The sequence below is a fragment of the Leucoraja erinacea genome, chromosome 2, assembly GCF_028641065.1.
Source record: "Leucoraja erinacea ecotype New England chromosome 2, Leri_hhj_1, whole genome shotgun sequence".
Lineage (NCBI taxonomy): Eukaryota > Metazoa > Chordata > Chondrichthyes > Rajiformes > Rajidae > Leucoraja > Leucoraja erinaceus.
The window spans coordinates 59,997,606-60,013,377 of NC_073378.1; the positions used below are offsets into that span (position 1 = coordinate 59,997,606).

The 15,772-nt window shown below is 44.2% G+C and overlaps 1 protein-coding gene across 1 annotated transcript in view; it reads right to left on the minus strand.

Annotated features, from left to right (window-relative positions):
* LOC129710410 (aromatic-L-amino-acid decarboxylase-like) overlaps positions 1-15,772 on the minus strand; it is a 77,513-nt gene that overhangs the window by 38,522 nt on the left and 23,219 nt on the right. Inside the window, exon 6 of the mRNA XM_055657391.1 lies at positions 8,271-8,414. Coding sequence (XP_055513366.1) covers positions 8,271-8,414 — 144 coding nt within the window. The remainder of the gene's footprint in view (positions 1-8,270; positions 8,415-15,772) is intronic.

Consider the following 15,772-nt stretch of genomic DNA (forward strand, 5'->3'; position numbering starts at 1 on the left):
CAGGAGTAGGACATTCGGCTCTTCGAGCCTGCACCACCATTCAAGATGATCATGGCTGATCATCCATAATCAGTACCCCGTTCCTACTTTCTCCCCATTTCCCTTGATTCCGTTAGCACTAAGAGCTATATCCAACTCACTCTTGAAAACATCCAGTGAATTGACCTCCACTGCATTCTGTGGCAAATAATTCCACAGATTCACAACTCTCTGGGTGAAAAAGTTTTTCCTCATCTCAGTCCTAAATGCTCTACCCTTATTCTTAAATTGTGACCCCTGTTTCTGGACTCCCCCAACATCAGGAACATTTTTCCTGCATCTAACCTGTCAAATCACTTAAGAATTATATGTATCTATACACAACTAAAATTCTGATCTTGTGCTCTTCTGGTTTGCAGGGATTTTCTATTTGCGCAAATAAGATGCGCGGTAGCGCTACGATTTTTCGCCAGGTTACTTACCATTCTCCTGTGCTGCAAGTGCAACAAGTTTCGTTCCGTTCGGTGGTTTATTATAAAAGTTAAACCCCTGTCTCACGGTGAGAATTGACACATGAGGTACCCCGAGTTAAAACACGTGGTAATAACGTACGATTAACGTAGCTGTAACGTCGGAACTCGTGGACGCAACTTAGAGACTCGTGGCGCTAATGGCAGGTACCCGTGAAACTTGTCAACTCTTGAAAAAAATCAAACATGTTTAAAGTTTTCCACGAGTCAAATTTACTCTTGTGGTTACGAATTGAAACATTTTAACTCGTTGTAAGAACGTAGTGGCCCGTGCGTTTACCTTAGTGTATCGTGAGTCTACCGTGGGAACTCTTTAACTCAGCGGTCAGGCAGCATTAAGTTCACAAACTGGAGTCATACATAAACAATAAACAATAGGACTCGAGAATAGAAAACTCACCACTAACCAAAGCTTCGGCGGTTGCCATGTGCATGAGCGTATCGAATGGAGCCCTCCACTGAAATGGTTTTAAAACCATTATGTTTATCTCATGTACATGGCAACCGCCGAAGCTTTGGTTAGTGGTGAGTTTTCTATTCTCGAGTCCTATTCTTTATTGTTTATGTATGACTCCAGTTTGTCCCATGACATTGTTATCCATCTTACACACTGCCCGCCCACCAACACGCTTCACTCACACGAATACATGACACACATAATCCTCGCGTGTTGTGAACTATGCTGGCACTAAAGTAGAAATAAACGCTTCGGGTATCACTGCTCCAGTGCTGCCCACCTCTTGCTTCGGGCGACTCTCTAACTACTTGCAGTTTTTAACATGCGACTTTATCCATCGCATTTTCCGTTTAGTTTCACAAGCTCTCGGGAACACTCAACATTCATGAACGCCAAATGCGCAAGCTTCCTGTTTAAAATCTTGCGGTTGTTATTAAATCGAATTTTGCAACAAATTTGCCGCCCCCTTGGTCCAACTTGCTCATGCCAAGCTAGGTCCTTCCTGGACGGCTTGGGTTGCAAGAAGAAGGTGGATAGGGTTTGAGGTTTTTTTTCTTTGCAGTGCAGGAGGCTGAGGGATGACCTCGTCTCACATTTGGCCTCTATCCCTCTAAACCTCTCATACCCACCAGGTTTCTGCAGAGTTTACAGTACAGCAAGGCTTGTGTTCCATTCAATATTTCCGCCACCATCTCCCACTACCATGGCAGTTACTCAAGAGTAACTTGGGAGAGGAACTTAGTAACTCGGGAGACGAACTTGGAACATCGCAGAAAACGGCAAACTTGTCATACCCGTGGGAACTCGGTTAAACTCTTGATCATACACTTGGGAATTCGTACACAACCACGAGTCTTTCACTCGGGGAACCTCGTGGGTCAGCTCCTACCATGAGAAAGGGCTTTTATCGAGGTTTAGAAATCTTAAAAAACGTGCGTGCACAGATTCCTTCAGTCAGCGCCACGCAGATTGGTCTCTTCTCATGCCAGTCAATGCCACGGCCGGGATGGCGACGCCTCTTCCTGCCCCCCCCGGCGGCGGCCTGTCCCGCCTCACTCACAAACCCCTCTCTCCCATCCTCACAGTAAATTGTCTATTGTCTCCTGACCACCGGCAGTGGTGGGGGGAGGGTTCAGTGGAGGACCAGTGGAGACAATAGACAATAGGTGCAGGAGTAGGCCATTCGGCCCTTCGAGCCAGCACCGCCATTCAATGTGATCATAGCTCATCATCCACACTCAGTATCCTGTTCCTGCCTTCTCCATAGATAGATAGATAGATAGATAGATAGATAGATAGATAGATAGCCTTTATTCTCATTCAGACCGAAGTCTGAACGAAATTGCAGCAGTCATACATATCATACCATACAATAAAACAACAATAAACACATATTAACATCCACCACAGTGAGTCCACCCAGCATCTCCTCACTGTGATGGAGCCAAAAGTCTTAGGTCTGCAGTCTCTTCCCTCCTCTTCTCCCTCTGCGCTGAGGCGATACCCCCCGGGCGATGTTATAAATCAGACCCGCGGCTCAAACACCGCGGCCCGGGGTGGTTGAAGCTGCCGCCCACCAGTTCTGCAGACGCAGCCGCTGGCCCGCGGCCGAACCCCGGACTCAGGCCACCACCGCCAGAACACCGTCCCAGCCACCATCACATGAGTACCGCACCGTCTTCAGCCTTGGGCTGGGCCGCCCCGACATGGGCGCCGAAACTCCCCCGGACCGGGCCGCCCCGACTTGGGCGTCGCTTCTCCCCCCGGACCGGGCCGCCCCGACTTGGGCGTCGCTTCTCCCTCTGGCCGGGCCGCCCCGACATGGGCGCCGATCCTCCCTTGGGCTGCGAGCGCCGCACCTCCCCGAGCTCAGCCGCTCCGACGGGAGCCTCGTTCCACCCTCGGGCTGGCCGCCCTCACGGGAGCGTCCCAACCTCTTCCAGCCCTGAGCCGGACCACCCTCACGGGAGCGAGCTCAGGGCGAGTCCTGACAGGCTCTGCCTCCGGAGCCTCGATGTCGTCAGCTCCATTAGGCCTCAGCACAGACGGAGGCAGAGAAGGGGAATACGACAAAAAGGTCGCATTCCCCCGCAGGGAGAGACTGCAAACCCCATTTCAACCCCCCCCCCCCTCCCCCAAAACACAAACTAAAAACCAAAAACTAGACTAACCAAACAAAATAAACAACACAAAAAAACACAAACAAACAGGACTGCCGGTGAGCCGCTGCAGCCAGAGCCACGCCGCCACTACGATTTCATATCCCCTGATTCCGCTATCTTTAAGAGTCCTATCTAGCTCTCCCTTGAAAGTAGACAAAAGTGCTGGAGAAACTCAGCAGGTGCAGCAGCATCTATTGAGCGAAGGAAATAGGCAATGTTTCGGGCCAAAACCCTTCTTCAGACTTGAAAGTATTCAGAGAATAGGCCTCCACCGCCCTCTGCGGCAGAAAATTCCACAAACTCACAACTCTAAGTGAAAAAGTGTTTCCTCATCTCCGTTCTAAATGGCTTACCCCTTATTCTTAAAATGTGGCCCCTGGTTCTGGACTCCCCCAACATCGGGAACATATTTCCTGCCTCAAGCATGTCCAAACCCATACTAATCTTATTTGTTTCAAAAAGATCCCCTCTCATTCTTCTAAATTCCAGAGTATACAAGCCCAGCCGCTCCATTCTTTCATCATATGACAGTTCCGCCATCCCGGGAACTAAACTTGTGAATCTACGCTGCACTTCCTCAATAGCAAAAGTGTCCTTCCTCAAATGTGGATACCAAAACTGCCAGGTGTGGTCTCACTAGGGCCCTGTGCAACTCCAGGAGGACCTCTTTGCTCCTGCACTCAATTCCTCTTGTTATGATGGCCAACATGCCATTCGCTCATAAACCATAATTTAAGAAACAGTTGAACAGGTGCATGGATGGGACAGTTTTGGAAGATTATGGACCAAGCACAGGCAAGTGGGACTAGGGTAGCTGGGACATTGTTGGCCGGTGTGGGCGAGTTGGGCCGAAGGGTCTGTTTCCATAGTATATCACTCTATGACTATGACTGAATTCAGTTTTGGAAGTTTAGAAAAAATCTCCTGTGCCTGCACATTATCCACATTCCTCCATTCCCTGCATATCCACTGCCTATTTAAAAGCCTCATAAATGCCCGTAATATATCCAACTCCACCGCCACCCCTGGCAGTGTGTTTTTGGCACCCACCATTCTCAGTGTCAAAAAGTTGCCCTGCAGAATTTCTTCAAAATTTACCTGTCCCACCTTTAAACAATGCCTTCTCATCTCTGACATTTCCATCCTGGGAAAAAAGATTCTGACTATCTCCCCTTTGCGTCTCCTAATTCTATATATTTCCCTCAGCTTCCAATGCTCCAGAGATAACAATTCAAGTTTATCTAGCCTCTCCTTAAAGCTAATACCTTCTAATCCAGGCAGCATTCTGGCACTTATATGTATGTAATATCTAATAAATAGCCCAGAAGCCATGCAGTCAAATGAAGGTCGAGTACATGAAATTCCATGTTATGGCATTTTCCAGGCACCAAAATAACTGGTTTACATGGCACCATTTACACAAAATATCCAGGGGCACATCATGAAAACATTGTCCAAGCAAGCAGGAGTCAAGATGGTCAAGAGTGTTAAATTGTCACATGCACTGGGAATGAAACTATAAAATTCTTACTGCATTGACATAAGTATGCCTAGATGCAACACAGAATGAACGAGGGCTCCAGCTGAGCCACATGTGGAGCCTGTTGAATGTTTTGGAGGTGCAGATGGGTAGTTTTGGTGACAGGACAGTTATGTAGTCACCATCAAACATACCAACAAGATTGGGAGGTTAATAACCAGCCATATGTTATTAGATTAGATTTGTTTATTGTCATTCAGACCTTTCGGTCCGATCAAAATTTTGTTTCCCTGCAGTCATACATATAATAAAAAATGACAAAAATACACAATCAACACAAATTTAACATCCACCACAGTGAGTTCACCAAGCACCTCCTCAATGTGGTGGAAGGCAAAATCTTAAAGTCTCTATTGCTTCCCTCTTTGTTCTCCCTCTGCGCTGAATCACAAGATGGCAAAAGTAGAGATAATGTAGAGATAACCGGTTTGGAAGAGCTGATGCTATAGCATTGGTCTCCTCAAGCAATGTTCACAAGTTCACATTATAGGAGTAGCATTAGGCCATCCAGCCCATCGAGTCCGCTCCACCATTCTATCATGGCTCTCTGCCTCCTAATCTCTTTTTATTGCCTTCTCCACATAACCCTTGACACCCGTTCTAATCAAAAATGTATCTATCTCTGCCTTAAATATATCCACTGATTTGGCCTCCACAGCCCTCTGTGGCAATGAGTTCCACAGATCAACTACCCTCCGTCTAAAGAAGTTCCTCCTCACCTTTCTAAAAGAGCACCCTTTAATTCTGAGGCTATGATCTCTTGTCCTAGACTCTCCCACCAGTGGAAACCCACCAGTGTGATGGGAGGAACTCGTTTTCATTCCTCTCCTTCCTGCAGCAAGATGAAATCTTGGATTTTTACTTAGCACTTCCTATAAGTAGGATTGGGATAAACGTTTATTTAAAAAAAAAATCAAAGAAACAAAGCAGTGGATCCTAAATCATATTTACATTTATGGGCCATCTGTTTTGGGGTAATTAATATGCACTCACAGCTTTAGGACCCATGCAGACATAATTTAGAAGGTGTGGTTTAATTTTAAGAATATTTTCAATTGTTTCTCGATACAAATCAATGGTCACTCGGATTTTAAACGATGAATACACAGTAGAGCTGTAGAGCTAATAGGACTTGATGTTTCAATCCCTGTAGTAAGTCGGCACTCTTGCTATTTGCAGTGGGATTGGAGTGGTGAAAGGTAGGGTAGGTACGTCATCAGGTGGGCACCCTCCTTCTTTGACGTTTCATTGATAAGCCCACAACATCTCCAGAGGGCTCAACTGTGATACCCAGTTACATCCCAGTTACACCCCGCTCAATTCCATACCCTCCTGTCTTCATCTTGTAGCCCAATTGTTATCTCTCCTTTTGATCCAAAGCCAAATGCTGCAGATCATTAGCTGACCTTAAAACTGCTTATCTATATAGTTTGTATTGCCTGCACTTTTCTAGGTTTGGAGAGCTAATTGCATCTAAAACATCTCCAATCCAAGCAACTACATTTATTGATGCATTATTACATTTACTTTATTGCATGCAAGCGTTCAGAAACATATTATACCCGTGGGCTAAGGAAACTGAAGCATAAAAAGATTAAGATTAGTTGTTGTGGCCATGTGTTAGTTGTGCAAACAGAACGGGAATCTCCGCAGGCTCAATTAGTTTAAACAAATAACATCAAATGTTCCAGCCAAGCTTAATTTTTTGGTAGTTTTTAGAAATAACCAATTCAGAACTATTCTAGAGCCATCTGCCTGACTTTCAGGTCCTTAGATTTAAGTTATACCTATACTTGTAGGAATAAATGTATTTATAATGGTCATCCTGTCTAGAAGCAGAATACAATTTACACCATTCTGCATTTACAACAAATGGATATAATGCAATAAACTCCTGTACTTTATCTTTGTATAAGGTTATCTTTTCACAACAAAGGGAGTGAACATTAATGCATGATCTAGTGATAATGGGTGATGGTGGTAAAGGAACAGAGTTTCCTTTCTGAAATGTTGCAGGTAACATTATGGGAAGCTAAAGGTGAAACTGGTCTTTTTCAGCATCACATAAATTGATGTCTCTATTCAAATAAGGCAGGAATACTGGTTCTGTAATTTGCAGTGGTAGAGAAAGAGCGGGAGAATAGTAACATAGATTGTTCCCTGAGGATTCAGCATGGACTCAATGGACTGAACAGCCTCCTTCTGTGCAGTAACAATCCTATGATTCCATTATGTTGTAATGTTTTACACAGTATTTCACTTTGATGAGAATAACATAGAAACATAGAAAATAGGTGCAGGAGTAGGCCATTCGGCCCTTCGAGCCTGCACCGCCATTCAATATGATCATGGCTGATCATCCAACTCAGTATCCTGTTCCTGCCTTCTCTCCATACCCCCTTATCCCTTTAGCCACAAGGGCCACATCTAATTCCCTCTTAAATATAGCCAATTAACTGGCCTCAACTACCTTCTGTGGCAGAGAATTCCAGAGATTCTGTTTGAAAAAAGTTTTCCTCATCTCGGTCCTAAAAGATTTCCCCCTTATCCTTAAACTATGACCCCTTGTTCTGGACTTCCCCAACATCGGGAACAATCTTCCTGCATCTAGCCTGTCCAACCCCTTAAGAATTTTGTAAGTTTCTATAAGATCCCCACTTAATCTTCTAAATTCTAGCGAGTACAAACCGAGTCTATCCAGTCTTTCTTCATATGAAAGTCCTGACATCCCAGGAATCAGTCTGGTGAACCTTCTCTGTACTCCCTCTATGGCAAGAATGTCTTTCCTCAGATTAGGAGACCAAAGCTGTACGCAATACTCCAGGTGTGGTCTCACCAAGACCCTGTACAACTGCAGTAGAACCTCCCTGCTCCTATACTCAAATCCTTTTGCTATGAATGCTAACATACCATTCGCCTTCTTCACTGCCTGCTGCACCTGCATGCTTACTTTTAATGACTGGTGTACCATGACACCCAGGTCTCGTTGCCTCCCCCTTTCCTAATCGGCCACCATTCAGATAATAATCTAATTTCCTGTTTTTGCCACCAAAGTGGATAACCTCACATTTATCCACATTATACTGCATCTGCCATGCATTTGCCCACTCACCCAGCCTATCCAAGTCACCTTGCAGCCTCCTAGCATCCTCCTCACAGCTAACATTGCCCCTCAGCTTTGTGTCATCCGCAAACTTGGAGATGTTGCATTCAATTCCCTCGTCCAACCTAACGGTTGACATTTTACAGTTGTACTAATCCAGTTATTACAGCACGAGATGTACAGCTGTAAAAAAATAGATGCATGAAGGGCACTAACATTTGTGGTTAATAAGATGCAAATCCATTCTTAAAAATCAGGACTGATGACAAAACTTTGCTTCCAAATACCCAGACTGTGCAGCAGTCAAGTGACACACCACTGGCTTACCTCTCAAAGCTGGCCTTTATTACCACAGAATTGGAGGATGCATCATTTCCAAAGGCAATTTAAAAATGCAGACAATCTATGGTTTGAGCCAAAAAGGCAGCAAATTATAAAAATAAATAACGTCCATTATAAATATAATCTCTGCCCAAAGATAATGGAAATATTCACTTACAAAGAAAGGGATGAGACCCAAAGCTTTATCTTTTTCCAGAGCTTGTTTCAATGTCTCCCCACAAAGACTGAATTTGTCATCAGAGGACAGCTTTCTCATTTTGATCCCACCAATCAATCCTGCTCGTTCAACAGAAGAGTGAGCCTGGAAGAAAAAAGGATTATGTAAAAATTGGGCCTGATTAGCCAAGAAAAAAAATTGCAATATTAAACTACTTAAGGAGAATCAAATGTACTGCAAAATGTATACCATTATTGTAAGTTTCTTTCTTCCTGAGAGCAATGAAGTGTAAATTTATGGTTCACCAGAGCCATTTAGACCCTCATCCAAATTATCATTCAAGCATGAGCTCAGACAACTTGAGCTCAGCAATGTCAGTGTCAGCACCTGTATTATATTTAGAAAGTACACAAAATTGCTGGAGAAACTCAGCGGGTGCAGCAGCATCTATGGAGCGAAGGAAATAGGCGACGTTTCAGGCCGAAACCCTTCTTCAGACTGATGGGGGGTGGGGGGGGGGGGGAGAAGGAAGGAAAAGGGGAAGAGGAGGAGCCCGAGGGCGGGCGGATGGGAGGGTGGGAGGAGACAGCTAGAGGGTTAAGGAAGGGGAGGAGACAGCAAGGGCTAGCAAAATTGGGAGAATTCAATGTTAATGCCATTCGGACGCAAGGTCCCCAGGAGGAATATGAGGTGCTGTTCCTCCAATTTCCGCTGTTGCTCACTCTGGCAATGGAGGAGACCCAGGACAGAGAGGTCGGATTGGGAATGGGAGGGGGAGTTGAAGTGCTGAGCCACCGGGAGGTCAGGTTGGTTATTACGGACTGAGCGGAGGTGTTCGGCGAAACGATCGCCCAACCTACGCTTAGTCTCCCCGATGTAAATCAGCTGACACCTAGAGCAGCGGATGCAGTAGATGAGGTTGGAGGAGATACAGGTGAACCTTTGTCGCACCTGGAACGATTGCTTGGGTCCTTGAATGGAGTCGAGGGGGGAGGTGAAGGGACAGGTGTTGCATTTCTTGCGGTTGCAACGGAAAGTGCCCGGGAAGGGGGTGGTGCGGGAGGGAAGGGAAGAATTGACAAGGGAGTTGCGGAGGGAGCAGTCTTTGCGGAAGGCAGACATGGGGGGAGATGGGAAGATGTGGCGAGTGGTGGGGTCACGTTGGAGGTGGCAGAAATGGCGGAGGATTATGTGTTGTATTTGCCGGCTGGTGGGGTGAAAGGTGAGGACCAGGGGGACTCTGCCCTTGTTGCGAGTGCGGGGATGGGGAGAGAGAGCAGTGTTGTGGGGTATGGATGAGACTCTGGTGTGAGCTTCATCTATGGTGGCGGAGTGGAATTCCCGTTCACTGAAGAACGAGGACATTTCCGATAGGATTGTTCAATGTTAAGCCAAGAAAAGAAACTTATGATTAAGAGTTTCAAGGGTTATGGGGAGAAGGCAGGAGAATGGGGTTGAGAGGGAAAGACAGATCAGCCATGATTGAATGGCACAGTACAGTCGATGGGCTAAATGGCCTAATTCTGCTTCTATGACCTATGAACTCTAGCAGCTTTTTCCAAGGCTATTGGTATTGGTCTATTATTGATGCATACACCGAGAAACAGCACCAGCCAAGTCAGTCTATACATGGACAGTACAAAAGAGAAAATAGAGTGTAGAATTTATTTGTCACAGCTCAGAGAAAGTGAAGGTAAAAATAAAGTGCAAGGGCTGTGAGGAAGTAGATTCGAAGATCGCCAATGTATCCCTAGCACATGTGAGGCCGAGTTCAAGTGTCTGATAATGGCATGGAAGAAGCTGTTCTTGAATTGCGTGGTAAATGTTTTTAGGGTCTTATATCTTCTGCCTGATGGGAGTGGGGAAATAAAGACCAACCAGGGCGAGAGGGTGACACACTGAAGATAGGCTCAAAAACTATCTTCAGTTTTGGATTCATTCAATTTATTGTCAATGCACTTTTCAGTGCAACGAAATGGTTTAGCCTGCAGTCATAACATAGAATAAATAACAACACTCAACACAGTTTAAAGTCCCAAAGTCATTGTCTCTTCTCCCCTTGCTCTCCCTCTGCGTTGAGACAATCCAGGCCTCCAATGTTGTGACCCCGCCGGGTGATGGTAAGTAAGTCCCACGGCTGAATCCATGCTCCGCAAACGGGCCTGTTCAAACTCCGCGGCCCGGGGCGGTCGAAGCTGCCGAAGCTGCCGCCCTCCAGTCCAGCGGACGCAGCTGTAGTTGCGGGAGCTCCGGAAAAACAGGTCGCCAACCTGCGAGCTCCCGATGATGTCGTCCACTGGCCCGCGGCCGAGCCTCCAAAGTCGGGTCGGAAGTTGGGTCGCCCCGCAACCACAGCCCCGAAGTCAGCCAGTCGGAAGTTGGTAAGTCCTGGCTCTGCCTCCGCCTCCGCAGCCTCGAGGTCGGTCGCAGTTGGAGGCCGCCAGCTCCGCGATAGGCCTCAGCGCAGACGGACACGCAGTTTAAACCAGCATCCGCAGTTCCTTCCTACACAGGGAGACATACTGGTTTGCCGCAACTCCTTGCAATTTCTTACCATCTTGAGCATAGAATTGCCACACCAAGCTGTGATACAGTATATTCAGATCGAATTATTTCTATGGGTGCATTTATAGTTGTTGGCAAGATTCACTGTAGACATGCCAAATGTCCTTAGTCTTCTGAGGAGGTCGAGGAGTTGGTGTGCTTTCCTGGCTATAGCTTAGATGTGGTTGAAAAAGTACAAATTGTTAGTGATATTTACACCCCAAAACTTGAAGCTCGGGGCCATCACCACTCTGGCACAATTGACACTGACTAGGGCATGTGTGCTGTATCCCATTTCCCAAAGTGGATGAGCAGTCTGAAGGAGGGTTCCGACCCAAAATGTCACCTACTCTTTTTCTCCAGAGATGCTGGCTGGCCCGCTGAATTACTCCAGCATTTTGTGTCTATCCAGTATAAACCAACGTCTGCAGGTCCTTCCTACACATTTTGACCAGGGACCATAGTTTAAGAATAAGGGGTATTCCTTGTTTTGCTGACATTCTTTGTAGTATCAGATAAAGTATCCTTTGTTTTGCTGACATTCAGGGTGAGGTTGTAGTCTCAAAAACAGGTTGTTGTTGTCTTGGCTGGTATATCTAGGTGGATCAGGAGATAGTTGTCATGCCTTCAGTCAGCAAAAGCATCAATGTTATTTGCAAGTAGACAAAAGTGCTGGAGAAAGTCAGCGGGTGAGGCAGCATCTATAGAGCGAAGGAAATAGACAACATTTCGAGCCAAAACCCTTTTTCAGACCCCTCAGCCCACCTGTTATTTGCAGGTGCGCTGAGATGGATGAGCAGATTGGACTATTTGCAATGCTAAAATTGTAGCAGTTAATTCCCTGGATGGCGGGATTGTCATATGCTGAGAGAATGGAGTGGCTGGGCTTGTATACTCTGGCGTTTAGAAGGATGAGAGGCGATCTTATTGAAACATATAAGATTACTAGACCAAGTGCAGACCCGTTGGGTCTGTTCCCCCAACGTGTGGTTGTGGGGGGGGGGGGGGGGGGGAGGCGGCATGCAGCTTCACACACTAACTATCCCCCGCCCCCGCCCCCGCCCCCCCCGCACACACGCTAATTAGTCAAACACGGACATAATTCCAATGGTAGACAAAAATGCTGGAGAAACTCAGCAGGTGAGGCAGCATCTATGGAACGAAGGAAATTTCCTTTTTTTCCCTTCGCTCCTAGGATCCTATTTCTTTCGCTCCATAGATGCTGCCTCGCCCGCTGAGTTTCTCAAGCATTTTTGTCTACCTTCGATTTTCCAGCATCTGTAGTTCCTTCTTAGACATAATTCCATTGCTTCTTTTCCATTCCTCGAGGAATGAATCACAGTACTTTATACCATCTGCAATTTCATCACCTGACAAGCTACACATATCCCATATTATATTCATCTCTATTTCTATTGGTAGTTCATACCAGATATAACACTGATATTAAACCAGATTCCTCTCAGCCTTTCAGTTTACCCCCTTTGAAGATTGAAATTGTGTTTATTGCTTGACAGCACTCAGACATTTTGCTGGTTTGCATTGAATTTGTGTATTTACAAATTTGAATTTGTATAAGATGCAAATTTTTGCAATTTCTAGCCAGATATTCTCTGGGGTGCAAAGGGTTTGTTCATTTTCCATTTAGTTAGTTCAGGCAGTATCCTCACTTATTTAAATCCTAAAAGCCCTGTCCCACGGTACGAGTTCATTCCAAGAGCTCTCCCGAGTTTGTCCTGATTCGAACTCGGAGATTTACAGTAATGGCCGCTCGTCGGTACTCGGGGCTCTCGTGGACATTTTTCAACATGTTGAAAAATCTTCACTAGTCTTCCCATGTTTACCTGCCATTAGCGAGTCTTCCCGAGTACCTGCTGTTATCGTTACGAGCCACTAAGAGACATCCCCGAGCTCTGACGTACCCGCTACGTTCCTTCTCCGTGCTTACCACAATTTTTTTTTAACTCGGGAGAGCTCTTGGAAGTAACTCGTACCGTGGGATAGGGCTATAATTGTTATTTTATCCGACAAAAAGATCATTATCACTTTTGACCTGGTGTAATTTCCTCTTAGATTATTCTGTGTAAATTGAGGCAGAGTATAAAGTATTTTAGTGTCATTTGAGTATATCTTGCTCATAGCTTATCCTAATCGCATTTCCTTTTACATGCACCTTTGGAATAAATTTCCAAGTCTTCCTAAACCTGTCTAGATTTCTGAATTCAGATTATGCTCTCCTGGTGCAGATCCTGGTTCAATGTATATGGGTTTGCTTAGAAATACATAATCCATATCAACATAATTGCCACTGGCAAAGTGATCTCTTAGCTGCTGTTAATGTATGTATAAACAGTGTGCTTCTGGAGAGGAAATACAATTGTTGATTCATTAAGATGAATTCGCAAAGTTCCAAAAATAACCCAGTGATGATGGGAGCATAAAGATTCAAACAAATTTCATTCGTTTGGAATCTTGTATGTGCTAATTACATTAAATTGAGCGGTGAAATATAACTACTGCCGACTGGCAGATGAAAATTAAAATGACAACATTTCGACAAGCGATGCAGGTCAGAGTACTTTCTTTCTGTTGGAGGATGTGCCTTGAGGCATAAGTGACCTTTCTTATTTTATTTAGTGAGTATGTCCAGCTCTAGAGACAGAAGCAATGCATGATCCATTGTTTGTTCTTAGTTCACCAGATTGCTTGTTGTATCATATCTGCGTCTTAGAATGCAGACATCATTTCTCCAGCTGCCCATTGTAACAATGTTTTAAATTTATAATAATTTAAAAGATGGTCTCTAATAGTGAATTATAGCCAATAACATTATAATTCAAAGAAATGACATTTTGGTATAATAGCTTGATTATAGAGTAAACTAATCTTGACAATTACAGAAGAGCTCAAACTGAATCTATTAATTGTGCAGTTATGGTCAGAGATAAGGTGAATGAGTTGCAGTGGTCAGATTATTCATAGCGATAAATGGTGGACTGTACCTCCTGTTAGAGTAATAACAGCTTGCAATGTCAGGATCGATCATTTAAAAAATAATCATTAGGTTATTTGTTTGAGTTCGAGCCTTGTTTAGAAATATCTTTCCTTGTACTGATTGTAATAAGAACTGTGAGATTTATTGATGACAAAATGATCAATGATATTCACATTTAAACATAAACATCAGCAGACTCAGAGCTAAGAGCATATAATCAAAGGTCACTTTATGTGAATCATAAGTGTTACAGTGCATGGCTCACTTTAGTGATACAATACTGATTGTGTGCAGGAGCACGTATATATAAATATGCTTTCATATTTCAAACCATATTAAACACCAAATGCACCAACAAAGTAGGCTTATTCCTTTGAAAATAATATATTTTGATTTCAGAGGCAAAAGGAATTAAAAGTAATCAAGAACCTACTTGGGATGCAGCTCTGGTACTTGCCAGAATGCAGTAATCATGGTTAGCGGGTGACGCAGGGCATCGACTGTGCAGGATAACACAATCTGATGTTGCTTTGTCTAAATCAGCCAGAGGTACTGACAAAGGAGGACATGTGGGAGAATCACTGTGGGGGGGCAGGGAGGGGTGGACCTGGCGTGGGATACTTTGTAACTTTGTTGGCACCCTTTCAGTGGCGACTCTTTGCATACATTGCATGGGGTGGGAGATTGCAACCTTCACGTGGTCTGCCCTGTTTCGACGAATGCAATCAACCTGGCATGCACAATCAAATAAGATCAAATAGAACAAGTTGTCCTACAACTTAAGGCTGTGCACGCCATATGCAAGAAGAAGAAGCATACATTGGGTGGGCAAAACAAAGAATTGCAATGACTTCTCATATGTCACCATTATCCTGAAGCCAGTTTTGGGATAAGGGTGTGGTTTAGTTTTCAAGGAACAGTATGTAGTTTTCATGGAACGTACCTTTAATTTCTGTGAAAATGGAAATCAAAAAAACATACAAGGTCAGAAATTTGTATAACTTGTTTGGATTTGAATTTTCTTTATTGTCGTTCAAACTTGTTTGAATAACAATAAAGGAAATTTCAATTCAATTCAAATTCAATTCAATTATATGTGTTGGCTTCCACAGCCACGTTAAGTCTTGACTGAACAAATGGATTAGTTACCCCAGTAAATGGGATCTACACGACAAATGTTATGTCCACCTCCCACCAATGCAACCACAATCCTTGCTTTTATTTTTCTCCATTTCCACATTTTTACAAGTCTGTTGTAAACCTCAAAAGTCACAAAGAATATCACTTGGCATTATCCAACATTAATTATAAACAGCTCTAAGTAAAATTCAGAAGATTCATTGTGACCAAAAAACATTGATCCATGTGGTTGAGGAACAGGTCAATCAATCACATTTCAAAATGGCAGCCAGTGTATGGCTATCAAGAAATGTATGCAAGATTCCATCTTATATTGAGAGCTTGATGGTCACTAAGAGTTGCAGTGAATGTGAAGACCCTAGAATTCCTGTCATTGTATATTAGGCTTGGTTTGCTGAATACTAATACTCATACAAACCAGAAACACAAAGTTTCTCTTATCAAGGCATCCCACCTTTGTTGGAAATCATAGAAGGTGTTATTTTTATTTTCCAATCTGTTCCATGAAGGGCAAGGTTAGCCAATGTTTGTGAAGGCAAAACAATATAATGGCATATCTGAAGGACATGAAAGGAAACCTCAAGCAATAAAAAAGAGCAATTATAGAAGATACACAGAGCAGATTTTAATGCTAAATTAATATCTTGGTATAGAGTCACATCCAGCACAGATGCAGACCCTTTGGACCTACTTGTTCATGCCAACCAACCAAGCAGCAGTAATGAGTTCAGACTGGGGATTGGGTGTGACAGATGGCAGTGTTGACAGTGCTTTTGGTGCAGTAAAGACGACAAACAATGTGGTTAGTATTTTACATACTGTC